The sequence below is a fragment of the Sarcophilus harrisii genome, chromosome 3 (assembly GCF_902635505.1).
Source record: "Sarcophilus harrisii chromosome 3, mSarHar1.11, whole genome shotgun sequence".
NCBI lineage: Eukaryota > Metazoa > Chordata > Mammalia > Dasyuromorphia > Dasyuridae > Sarcophilus > Sarcophilus harrisii.
In genome coordinates, this window is record NC_045428.1 from 337117898 (window position 1) to 337131372 (window position 13475).

At 35.9% G+C, this 13475-nt stretch overlaps 1 protein-coding gene across 3 annotated transcripts in view; it reads right to left on the bottom strand.

Moving 5' to 3' along the window:
- Positions 1-13475, bottom strand: part of NCKAP5 (NCK associated protein 5) — a 679630-nt gene that overhangs the window by 11712 nt on the left and 654443 nt on the right. Inside the window, exon 16 of one of the 3 annotated variants that reach the window (XM_031963674.1) lies at positions 8702-8825. The exons of the other annotated variants lie outside the window; for them this stretch is intronic. Within the exon in view, the coding sequence (XP_031819534.1) occupies positions 8745-8825 (81 nt within the window). The 3' untranslated portion in view covers positions 8702-8744. The remainder of the gene's footprint in view (positions 1-8701; positions 8826-13475) is intronic. 3 annotated transcript variants of the gene reach the window in all.

Sequence of the window (13475 nt, forward strand, 5' to 3'; positions counted from 1 at the left end):
TACTGAAAAAAATCACAGAGTATCTCCATTGTTCTATCTGTCTCATTGAAGGCAGTGAATATAAAGGCCCTCACAAAAACTATTTAGTGATGGCATCAAAATGTATTTTTTAGGCAGCAGAATGAAGTGGGGTTGAGGAATTGCATTTCAGAATAACTGATATCTGACTATTTATTGCTTTGAATAGAGGGAAGTTTTCTCTTCTTCCCAAAGGCCTTGACCTAAGAACTCCTATCATAGGACTATCCTGATCTGTCCCCTCTAATGGGCTGGCAGCCATTCTCTGAACCATCTGTGGTTTTACATGCTCCTCCAGCCCAGCTTGGCCAGGACTTGGTAATACAGCAGCTGCCATTGTTCTCTGGAAATCTAATAGGAATAACTATTGTAAGAGGCTTTCTAGGGGGTGAAAAATTATTGAAAAATGCAGGCACATGATAAATGGTGTAGACTTTGCCTCTGCCCCCTTCCCTTAAATGTTTCTTTCAGCTACCAAACATTGCCTTTGTCTCTTTCAAGGCAGTCTCAGACAATATACTTTAATTCAGATTCCTATCTCATTCAGACAGTTGGGAAAGAGTGTTGTCCCAAGTCAGAATGGAAGCCTTATACCAATGGCACACCAACGGGTTCTAAAACCTAAGTCTGTGAGAAGATCATAAAATTATAATCATACACACACACAAAGAAATTAAATTGTGGACATACTGAATCATAACTACTTCATTACAGCAGTCTATCATTGGTAATGTTGATCATTTGTATTTTCCCAAAACACGTATTAGACAACCTAATGATTCTGTGACAAAACATTCTCTTGGAGTGCACCTAAGTTGAGTTAACACTGGTTTATAAAGCTAAGTCAGCCACACACTCCTATAAAAATAAACTTTATTTTTGTCTCACACGTACAGAGCAATTTAGTTTTTAAATTAACGTAAAAGTGAAAGGCGCATTGCTCCCAGTGAAGTATTTCTGCAAAACACAACTGTGTAAAAACAACTCAATTGCTATGAGAATTAAATATGGATCAACAAAATCAATACTTAATTGTGTAACTCGGGATCTTTCATCTCAGATCCAATCTTTAAGAGGAGGTCCAGGGTATGTTTGCTTTTGATTTTTAAAAAATAATATTTAAAATCTTACTGTCATGCAAAATAGTGCATGAGGCTTTCATATTCCAATTTTCCACAAGTTACTTTGCCTGAAAATTGTCAAGGTCATATTGATTTCCATCTCTTGTTTACATTTAGAAATTCAGTGTCTTCATCAGTCAAGCTGCCTCGTGCTTTGTATTTGCTTTGCACTTATGCCAAACAAACTTTATTGCAAAAATAACACAGCATAATAGGTGTCTCACTACCTGATATAGATGTTATTTGTATTATAAACCATCCCTTGGTATATCTCACTATATATATTGTCTAACAATTATGCAATTCCCCTCCCCTCAGCAAAATATATTCTTTGAAAGAGCCATGATTTTGTCTGGCACAGCAAGAAGCATCATGCTTTTGGAGTCTGGTTATAGACAGACAGGTGGGCTTTTCCATTAGAAGCCAGGAAAGAAGCCAGGGGTTGTACATGATGGGTTTAGAGAACCTTAAGCGCATCCCCATTTTATTTACCGAAATGGATGAAAATCGAAGATGAAATGGCAAGTTGCTACAGACAAGAGAATTGTACAATAGCATCCAGGAGACTAGAGGGGTGAAAGAGAAATCTATGACCCTTTTACATTATGCTGGAGCTAAAAATGTAATGTTTGCACTCTTTTTTATTTTTATTTTTTAAAGCACAGGTTTTTTATATAATAAGTTAAGCTTGCTCTCCCTTTCAGATTGTCAAAAGCCTTCATCCATTTTAGGGACTGAAGGTAAAATAATTCTTGAAATAATGAATCATTTTTCTTTTGCCAGTTTGTCCAGAAATTCCATGATTATTTTGCTGTAGCAGACAATGACCTTCTCAAGGGAGGCCTATCAAACTCTCAAGATAAATAATGAGAAGGTCTCTTCGCCTGCCTCAAGGAAAAACTGCACAATATAAAATGTTTCTGAAACTACCAATATGTTCATCATTGGATGGGCAATAGTGTGCTCTACCTGAAACCAAATGACATTTGTGTTTTTGTGTCACAGAGGAAAAGAAGTAATAGTCTTTGGAGAGGAGATACTTAAAGCTTATCCTGAAGAAATTGGAGAAAAGATAGTTCTTAGGTAGCAGAGCCCATTTTAAGACTCCCCCTTAGAAGTTAATTACCTAAAATTACTGAAGCTCATTAATGTGGACTTTCTGAGGTTTATTTCCAGCAATTTGGAAAAACATAGCTTTGATGTGCTAAATTCCAAAAAGTTAGTCCTTCTTGTACTTAGTAGTCTAATAATTAGTTCTTAAACAGAAAGAAATTCCAGACACAGGGTCTCTTAAGGAAAGAAAACAAAGAGAGAAGGAAAGGAAAAGGAAGGATCCTTGATACAGTCAAACCTAGGAATTAATAGGTTTTTCCTGGTCGTTTCAAATGGCAATATAGGGGCAATTATAGAGAAGCAATCTCAAAAGTAATCAGAACGCAAATGATACAGGGTTTATAGATCAAATTGAAAACTGTCAGCACCATCCTAAAAAAAAAAAATCCAGCAATATACAAGATAGGTATCATACACATTATTTAGCCCACCAACAGAAAATTCAAAAAGAACTTCAGGCCCCTAAGAGCAATATTTATATAGATACAAATTCTTTTTATGTTTCTTCGGTACTGTTCATGAATTTTCTAGTGCCCCCATATTTTTACCTTCTTTAGTTTTCTTTGAGAAAACCAAGTTGCCAGATCAATATGTATCATACTGTGTGGCATCATCCTCCACTGTCATAAAGTTTTTCTTCCTAACTTCCCTCCCTCTTCTCTCTTTCCCTCCCTCCCTCTTCTCTCCTTCCCTCCCTCTTTCCCTTCCTCCCTCTTTTGTTCTCTCCCTCTTTCCCTCCCTCCCTCCTTTCCTCCCTCCCTCCCTCCCTCCCTTCCTTCCTTCCTTCCTTCTTTCCTTCCTTCCTTCCTTCCTTCCCTTTTTTCTCTCTTTTTCTTTCTTCTACCTATCTATCCATATACATAAGCATAGATACACATATGCAAATGGGCATATACACATAAAACACACATATCCACATATATACATACATGCATGTAGAGAGATATATGTGCCTGTGTTTGCCATATTGTCTCTGAAAGGGACTAAATTGAGAAGAAAGTACTTATCACTTTTTAATCAGTAAGAAAGACAACGGGATATTTGGGGCACAATATTCTTTGACTATCTTAAAAAATAAAAGATATACTTATTCTGGGGTGGCTTTTATTTTATTTAAAATTAGATTGATAAACTAATAAACATTAATCAAGAATTCATTATGTGTCAAAATTATGCTAAGCAATGGGGATTTAAAAAATGTTTTTAAAAAGGCCTTGCCATTGAGGTTCTTGTAACATGTGAATATCATATACAAATAAATGATATATAGAGTAAATAGGAAATATTCTACTGAGGGAAGGCACTAGAATTAAGAGGGATTGAGATAAGCTTTCTGCATTAGTTATAATTTAAGAAAATTTGAAACATGCTCCAAAAGCCTGGATTGAGGTGGAATTGAGAGAGAGCATTCCATGCATGTGGGGCAGGCATTGAAAATGCCTGAGTTCAGAGATGGAGAGTCCTGTTTGAGGAAAAGCAAGGAGGTCAGTATTAGTGAATAATAGTATATTTGGTGGGGTGTTCTAGAAAGGTAAAGGAGGAGCTTATCAAGTACTCTGAATATCAAACAGAGCATTTAAACTTTGATATTGAAGATAATAGTAAGCTCCTGGAGTTTATTGAGTAAAGGGGTGACACGGCCAGACTTTTGCATTAAGATGACCACTTTGGCAGCTGAGGGGAAGATGAATTGAAGTAAAAAGAGACTTGTGGCAGGCAGACCCACCAGCAGGCTACTCTAATAGACTAGGTATGCAGTGATGAGGGCCTGCAGCAGCCTGATGACATTGTAAGAGGTAATAAGGGGACGTATGAGAGATATTACATTCTTGGCAAAAGATTGGACATAAGGTGGAGGAGTGAGAATGAGGAGTCAACAATGACACCAAGGTTGGAAACCCTGAGAAACTGGGAGGTAGATGGTGCCCCAGATAACACGAAGGAAGTTTGGAATGGTTCCTGAGCAAAGATAAGGAATTAGGTTTTGGATCCTGAGAATTTAAGTTATTTACATGATATTCAGTTTGAGATATCTAATAGATAACGGAGTCATCATAGAGGTTATTTATTAAACCTGGATAATTAGATTTAAGAATCATCAGCATAAAAATAGTATTTGAATGCATGGGAGCTAATGAGACCACCGAGTTAAACAGTATACATAGAAAGGATAAGAGGGTGGAGGATGGAGCCCTCTAGGACAATCATGGTTAGATGATGGGATTCCTATAAAGATTCAGCAAAGGAATTCAGATAGAGCAATCCAGATAGACATGAGGAGAAGCAGGAGGTAGTATCATGAAAACCCAGGGAAAATAAAATATAAAGAAGACAACAAAAACACTTTGATATTGTCAAAGACTGCAGCGGTCAAGAAGGATAAAGATTGAAAAAAGGCTATTGTATATGTCAGTTAAGAAATTATTAGTAATTTGAAGAGAGCAATATTGGTTGAATGATGATGGAAGCTGGACTGTAGGGAGCTAAGAAAACAAGAGGCAAGGAAGCGAAGGCATCATCTGTAGAGTGCCTTCCCAAGGAGTTTAGCCACAAAGAAGCAGAAAAGTATGGAATGATGGTTAGTAGAGAGGGATGACTCAAAGGAGGGATTTTTTGAAATGAATAATCTAGGGCATGTTTATAGACAGGAGAGAAGCAGCCAGTAGACAAAGAGAGATTTAAGATTAGTGAAAGAATAGGGATAATAGGTGGGGAAATCTCTTTAACAAATCATCTTTTAATAAGATAAAATGGGATCATTTGTGTGTGTGTGTGTGTATTAATCTTGACAAGAAGGGCCATCTCTTCATATGAAATAGGGAAGAAAGTGGAGATAGTGGTAGAAGGCATTTGAGTGATGTAAGATGAAGAGAAGGGAAGAAGAAGGAGCTTTTGTTGAATGGCCTCAAATTTATTCAGCATGAGGTAAGGTTCTAAATTGAAAGGATGGGGGAAAAGGGAGCCATGAGAAGTTTGAAGAGGGATGGGAAAGTTTGAAAATTTTCAGGGTCAATGCTGGAGATTTTGGAAGATCCAATACTTATAGTATGTAACTTGGTCTGATACAGCAGAATGAAAAAGTTTTAAAGTTTATAAGAAGTCTGAACCAAAGTCTATTACCTTGACTTCTGCCTCTGAAAAGAATTAGAGTTCCAATTTGTCAAATGCTAAGTAGGGCTGTTTTTTTTTCTTTTTCTCAAAAATGTCATATACAGTCCAATGGCAATAAGAAAATTTGAATTCCTTTAAATATACAGAAATCTTTGTTTAAGCATTTGTGAACGAATTCTGTCCTAAGTACTCCTGATATTTCAGAAGCACTTAAAAAACACTATAAAGCCATTTGACTTATTCTTCCCTGCCACTATCTCTTCAACCACCATCCCCATATCTTAGGAGATTTATAAGGAAGAAGATTTATGGATACACACACACACACACACACACTCTACACACCCATTGCTCTCCCATAGAAAGGATGAAGGAAGCTTATTGTAAGTAAAGCAAAAAAAAATACCCCTTACACCATTTTTCTAAGTACATTTCAGCCTCTTTGCCTATGTCAATAAAGATCTCATACTATAAGTCATCTAGAAAATAAATGCTATGAAGGATTTTACATTTTATGTGGTCTGAATATGATTAGTGATTAGTCTTGGTAGTTTTGGTCACATGGGGATAGTAATCAAGGTTTCTCTACAGCAGCTCTGTAACAATTGAAAAACATTCCACTGGCTCACATCCCATACAATGATGGGATATTAACTGAAAATCTAATTAATCTGTGAATGAATTATGGCCTAAGAAATATACTGTTTTATAATCAATTTTAAGTGAGTTCCTAACAGAAGATAAGATGAAGAAAAAGCTGTAAAATTACCAGAGGTTGATAAATTCTGTTTACTATGACTGATGATTTTTAGGTGGATAATTTTACAATCAATCAAACTTTTGTCAGTTCAAAAATCATGCTTCCCAACGTATGCTATAAATTAATTTTTAAATTTACATATTTATTAAAAATCATATTGAAAACAGCAGGAAGTAGGCTCTGTTTGAATAATAAAAGAGCTTGTTATTCTACTAGAAACCAAAAAAAAAAAAACCTCTTAAAAAGATTTTATTTTCTGGTAATAATCATACAAATTGCTATCTGAATTAGTTAAGTAAACAATTTATTATTCCCCCAAAGATATTGACAGAGGAAGATAAAAGTCCTCATATTCATGCTTTTTAAAAATGACATATAACCTGTTCCCCCAAGCCCCTAAGAACACACAAACACACATACATTAGAGGCATGATAAACTTTTAGCAGAGCCTCTGTCACAGGGAACATTTATGGTTGTATTATGGTGGTGTCTTCTGAGTCCTTAAAAGACAAAGAATGTAAGAAATCCTCAGCCACATATTTAGAAGCCAATCACTTAAAAGTGAAATCTTTGTTGTTATTGGGTGAATGTCTATCACCACCCCTACCACTACCACATCAGTAACTTGGTTTAATTTCCCTTCAAGAATAAAAGACTTTAGACCCTACACTATAGCCCAACCCAGATGTTATCATAGGAAACAGCTGTCAGTGGGTCTGATCAGTTTGTTAGGTGGTATCTCCAGAGTATTTAGAGATATGAAGGGCATAAGATTGTAATTAAATGATGATATTAAATTGGACCACAGCTGGGCAGACATGGCTATACAATCTAAATTAATCACATAATGGGCTGTCAGCTCAAGATTTTGCCCCTGAGATATGACCCATCTGGATTACTCTACAGAGAAGATGGAAGAGCCAAAAGGAAAGAAAAGTTGAATGAATTCCACTACTGAAGATATACAGAGAATCAAAGACAGAACAGATCTTCCTCAATGCTAACACAAGAAGACAGTTATTTTAAGGTCCACCATAGCTTTCTCAGGAGGAGAGAGGAAAGTGAGAAATCATATGGTCCACAAATTTCTGTCCAGCTCTTGTCCTCACCCAGAGAATCTGCTCCAGGTTTTTGAAATGATTTACAAAATCAAACAAAACTAAAAGAAAATTTTGATCTAATGGTCAAAGATATCATTTGATGAATAATGAGTCACATTCCCTTAGTATATGCACTAATGTCTTAGTATAAATAGAGGACAGAGATTATCGCATCATTATTGCACATACCTCCTATCTCCTCCTTCCTGCATTTTTACTAGAGCAGCACTGGGATGCTTTTAGCTCTCCTGAGGAAACTGAGAGATCCAAAGACAGGAGAGACAGTGAAAAATGGAAGAACACTGTATATAACCATGGAAGGAGGAATGAACTTTAGAAAAAAAAAATGGATATGATTTCAGAAGGCTGCTCTTAAGCTTCATTTAATTCCTATGTCTACTAACAGGAGGTTTCCCTTGTGTAGTCCAGGTGATAAATTTTTGGACTTTCAGGCCGTGGTGTCTCTCAAGCCTAGAGGTTTTGCCTTGATGGACAAATCATTCTACATTTTCTGTTCCCTAGCTCTCAGCACTGTGCTGATAAGACTAAGCAAAGGTGAACAGGTGAAAGGTGAAAGTGAAAGGTGCACAGGAGCAGGTAGTTTTGGGAAATGGAAGATGGATTATGTGATTCTCATTTTAATTCCTTTAATTTACCTTATATCCTGCTTTAAGTAAGTTTTTTTTTGCTGTATTGTTATGGCACATATTTAATTCTTGGTAGGTCAGGAAGAGGCCTTCTGGAAAATGGAGACTTGTAAGCAATGGTTTTGAATATATTCCTATATACTAGGAATTTGAATATGGCATTGTTGTGTGACAAACATCCACTATATATATGACATAGGAACTGGACCTGTGTATTCATTAATATTGGAAATTCCTGGATGAAGACCTTTTACTAATCATCTATTAATCTTTTATTAATGCACTTTGACACACCTTGACCACTTAAAATCTTGAGTGTTGGTTAAAGAACTGAAGTTAAATGACTTGTCCAAGTCTTCTTGGCTTCAAGATCAGTTCTCTGTTCACTGGTTCACAAGGTTTCTCTGTATGATATATACATCAATATATCTTACTCATGCAAAATATATGTCATACTGTATAGGTATTTATACTCAGAATAATGTGCTACCACTTTAGTTACTACATAGACAGTTGTATGGGTCATATTGCTTTAGTGGTGAATTTTACAGTTTACTGTTCTACAATGCCTTGTTAGATGCATGGTGTGCCATTGCCTTCATATATGTGTATACAATAGGTCACATTGCTTTAATCTGTGCAGTGTATAAAACATTTTTTAAACACTAAGTAGCATTGACAACTATTTAGTTGTCCCCATTAGGTTGAGGAATTCATCCCATTTCCCCTAATACCTTTCTAATTAAATGAATTTACATGAATAAAATGAAATCCCATTGAGAATTAAGATTTTGCTTATGAGTTGGGGACTTGGTAGATAGTGTCATTACCTAAGTTAATTAAGTTGATGAAGGAACTCTTTAGTATGAAATGTCAGCTCCAGTGGCTCTCCATTTTTTCCAAGGCATTTTGAAAATTTCTTCCATCCCATGTTCTGTCAACAGAATTCTGGATCTAGAATTGGAAAGGACCTTAAATATAATCTAGTTCAACATGGTAATTTTCTTCATGTGGAAACTGAAACCTATAGAAGTTACCTAATTGTCTCAACACACAGGTATTAAATGGGAGAACTGAGTTGAATCAACCGATTCCAAATCTAATGATTTTTTTCCATAGTACCGTGTTACTGTTGTTTAGATTCTGCATGGTCTTTTAATAACTTCATTTGACTCCTTACTACACAGTTATCACTGGAAACTCAAGGGATGGGAAGGCAATTTGGATCATGGAAAGTTATTTTGCTGATATTTGTGGTAATCGGCCTCCTAATTTCACCATCCTGGCTTTTCAAGCTTGCCCAGGTTCTTGGTTTCCAGTTCCTGTCTTTGCCCCTTAGATTTGTCCTGAAAACCTCTGAATTATGTTTTGGAGTCTATGGTATTTTCCCTGGGAGAAGATTTTCCCACAGGCCTGGTGATTTCCCTAATTACTGGCATGTGTTATTGTATCCACCAAGTCTGCTACCCATCTATACAACCTGCCCCAAACAATGGGCAAGCCATTTGCCTCCCTTAAAAATCTCCTAGTAGAGAGTTCCATAGCACTGGAGCTGCAGGGATAATTACAGTCAATCTTTGAGGAAATGGCTATGTCCTGAAGTATATTTGCCAGTTGGCAGAAAGCAAACTCCTGGCCCTGAAAACAGCAAGAATCATCTGTCTTTGTTATTGGCAGCCATGTAACTCCAAACTATAAGTCAAAGGAATTATCAGGAGTCCTAGTCCAAAGGAAGTTGTTTATGAGTTTTCACCTCTAGGGGATCCCCAAGGATTGGATCCAGGTAACCCTAATAGTTGCAATCAACCCTGCTGAGTACGTGACCTGAAGCTACTCACTAGAACATAAATAATGGCTCCATCTTGAATATTGGAGAGGGATTGATCAGAAGAAAGTTTACCTATCTGTTGCAAAGCATTTGGTGAAATCACTCGTGCTGTCCTTATGGGATAAGATGGAACCTAGATGAAAGTATTATTAGGTAGTTATGAAACTCATTGAATGATTAAGCCCAATGTATAGATATGAATGACTGATTTATGAATTAGTTGCAGCCAACTTGAACTCAATTGTGAAATTTTCAGTGTGAGCATTTAGATTTCAGAAATAAACAAATACTACAAATTAGAATTTGCTTCTTTGTTTTGTTGATGATCTAGACTTAAGAAAGTAATGGAGAAAATACTAATAATAAAGATTAAATTGAAAAAGCATGTGGTGATTGAATTTTTTGGTAAGGGGCAAGCTAGTTGTTAATCATTTCCCAGAACATGCTTGGATTCATTATCAACATGTTATGAGGTAACTAGTGGACTGGCCTAGGGATCTGATCTTAGCCCTTTGTGACTGAATATATTTTATCATTGACTTATATAAATGTTTAGATGATATATTTATCAGATTTGTAGATGACTCAAAGCTAGAAGACCCAGCTAACATGCTTGATAACAAAAGCCATATTTCAAAAATCTTGTAGGACTAGAATATGGGACTGAATAAAGTAAGACAAAAGTTAAAAGGGATACATGTAAAAGTTGTATACTTTAAAAAAAAGCCACTTTTTAAAACTAAGATTAGAGAAGCATGACTAGACTTCTGTTAAGCTGAAGCAAAAAAAAAAAAAAGCTACGTTCCTCATCTAAGATTCCTCATCCTGGTTGTGATTATATTCCCAGGAAATCTCATTCCCAGGAAACCCATCATCTGATGAGATTGCATTAACTTTGATACTCAAATCTTATCAGTACACTCAGTACCCTCTGTGCCTTTATTTGGAGGAATGAAAAGTAGAGAAAAGAATTCCCAAAGCCTCCATTTAGAGAGGGCTTCTAGGCTAACAACCCTTCATTTCCTACTAGTTAGTTGTACTGTTTGGATTGGACTCCTCCCTGTACATTCTTCACTCTTTCCCAATTCTCTTTTTAGCTTTCCTCTGCATACTGTCTTCTTCATTAGATTGTAAATTCCTTGAGAGCAGGGACTCTATCTTTTCACTAATTGTATCCTTAGCACATTACCCGGCACACTGTAGCATTTAATAAATATTGATTGAATTGGATTTGTATCTCCAGAACTTAGTATAGGGCCTGGTACACAGTACAAGTTTATGAAATGTTTAGTGACTGACTTGTAAACTGTGAGCTCATTATAAATCAATGGTGTGAAATGGCACTCAAGAAAGTCAAAAACATTCTTATACTATATTAAATAAGGCATGGCAGCCAGGATAGCAGAGGACAATCCCATTGCACTTTACCAAGATCAGTTCAAATTTGAAACACTGTATATGGACAACACATTTTTAAAACAGACCTAAATAAGGTGAAGAATATCCAGAGAAAGACAATTAAGATATTGAAAGACTTCATCATCCTACATAATAATATTATTAATAATAATAAAGTAACTGATAGAGAATGCTTTCAGGTATTCAAATACTTGATGTATATTTGAACTTCAATGACCCCATGAAGGTAGGTTCTAGAGTTATTGTTATTTACCTGTTATAGATCAGCTATCTGGATTTCAGAAAGATAAAGAAACTTGACACACAACTAGTAAGATTAGGGGTGGGGTATGGTTGTATGTCTAGAACAATTCATATTCTCTAGGGACCCTACTGATGGGAAGGGAAAATGTTTATTCTGGAAAACATCAGAATTAAAAGAGAGATGATAATAGTCAAAATTTTTGGACTTTTATTTAGAAGAGTGGTAGAATTATTATTTTCAGATGGGCAGATGTTACTGAGAGGAAAATTTAGGCTTGATAGAGAGAAAAATTTACTGAAAATTTGAATTATTTGAAAAATGGAATGGAATAGAATCTCTTCATAGGCAAGGGGATTTCTTTGCCAACAACCTTCAAAGAAAAGACTGGATAAACACTTACTAGATGTGTTGTAGAAGGGATTATTGTTCAAGAATGGGTCAGATCATATGTCTCTAAAGTTTTTTTTTTTTCAACTCAAATTTTGTGATTTTGTGATATATTCAGATCCATAGTCATCGTTAACATTTGAATACCATTCTTCTTGTTATCAGAATAGATTTCCCTCCCTTGTAACCCTCCATTCTTGATTCCTGACTTTTTGCTCCTGCTCCATTTTCTCTCTTAGCTCCACTCTTAATTATTTGGATTTTCCTCCCTCTTTGCCAGCTGCTTCTTGTCTTCTTGTATCATTCTTCTCCCTTTCTCCACTTTTTTAGATCTCTTTTATATACTGTTTTACCCTATTAGAATGTAGTCTCTTTGACGATAGGAACTGTTTGTTTTTGCTTTAATTTTCACTCCCAGCATTTCAAACTATTCCTAGTACAGAATAATGATTTAATAAATGTATCCTCTCTTCTCTTCCTTCCCTCTTTGTCTCTTTTTTTCTTTTCCCCTCTTTTTCTCTCTCTTTCCCTCTCTCCCCCATCTTCCCTCATTCCCTCTCTCGGTTTCTCTTCCTCTTCTCTTCCCCCCCCCCCCAATCTATCTTTGCTGTTCTGTCTCTCTCTGATTTTGTCTTTCTCTCCCCCACCTCCATAATACAATCTGCCTCAAAATTACTTTGATTAACACTCATGCTTTGGTGCTCTCTCTCTTTCTCTCTCTCTCTCTCTCTCTCTCTCTCTCTCTCTCTCTCTCAGAAGACAATTTTTTTCCTCAGGCTCAATGATTGCCTGAATTGCATTCATCTACAACCTGACAGAAGACTTGTCAGATTCCCTTCTATGCTATGACTAAGCTGACATCCTAGTGCCAGGTGGGTATAGACAATGATTGCAGAGATAGTTAAAAACAAAAGAAAATAAAACAAAACATAAAGCTTTGGAAAATAACTGTGATTCAGACAAGTGGTCACATTTCCACCAATTCCTCCATTTGGGCTTCTGAATCTTCTAAAGAATTCCCTAGCTCAGAATCTCTTGGTAACATACTATTCTTCTTGCATCAGGCTTTGGATCTTGATGCTTTACAGAGAATCCCGATATAAACTCACAATGAATTTATGATTTATATTTGTTTCATCTCTTAAGTCAAATCCCACATACATGATCTTACATGGAAGGATTACATTTCTGTTTCAAATCTATTCATTGTCTTGGGTGGGACATAACAGCACTCATTAGTTGATAACACTTCTTTTCTGACTCTTCTTACCAGAGAGTGCCATTAGAAATGGAAGGAACCTTTCATTTCAAGAAACCAAGGTTCTCTTCCAGATTCTATTACTATTTAGTTAAATTAGGTAAGTCACTTAACATTTCTAGTTATTCAGTTCTTCATTTGTTAAATGAGGGGGCTAAATTAGTTAATCTCTAAGGATTCTTATAGCTCTAACATTGTATGATTCTAAGAATCATAATGTCACATTAAATATGACATTTGAGACTTATAAGTAGTGGGTATCATTTGCCTGAAGTGATCTGGAAAGGGAAAAAAGATGACTCAACCTTAACATATTCCTATTGGATATTTCTCCACTATGGTTTTTTTAAGGGCCAAGATCTTATTTAATTCTTCTGATTGTAGAGGCAGCTTGATATAGTAGAAAAAGAGTCAGAAAGATCTAGATTCAAGTTCTGCTCTGATATATATTAGTTATGTGATCCCTGG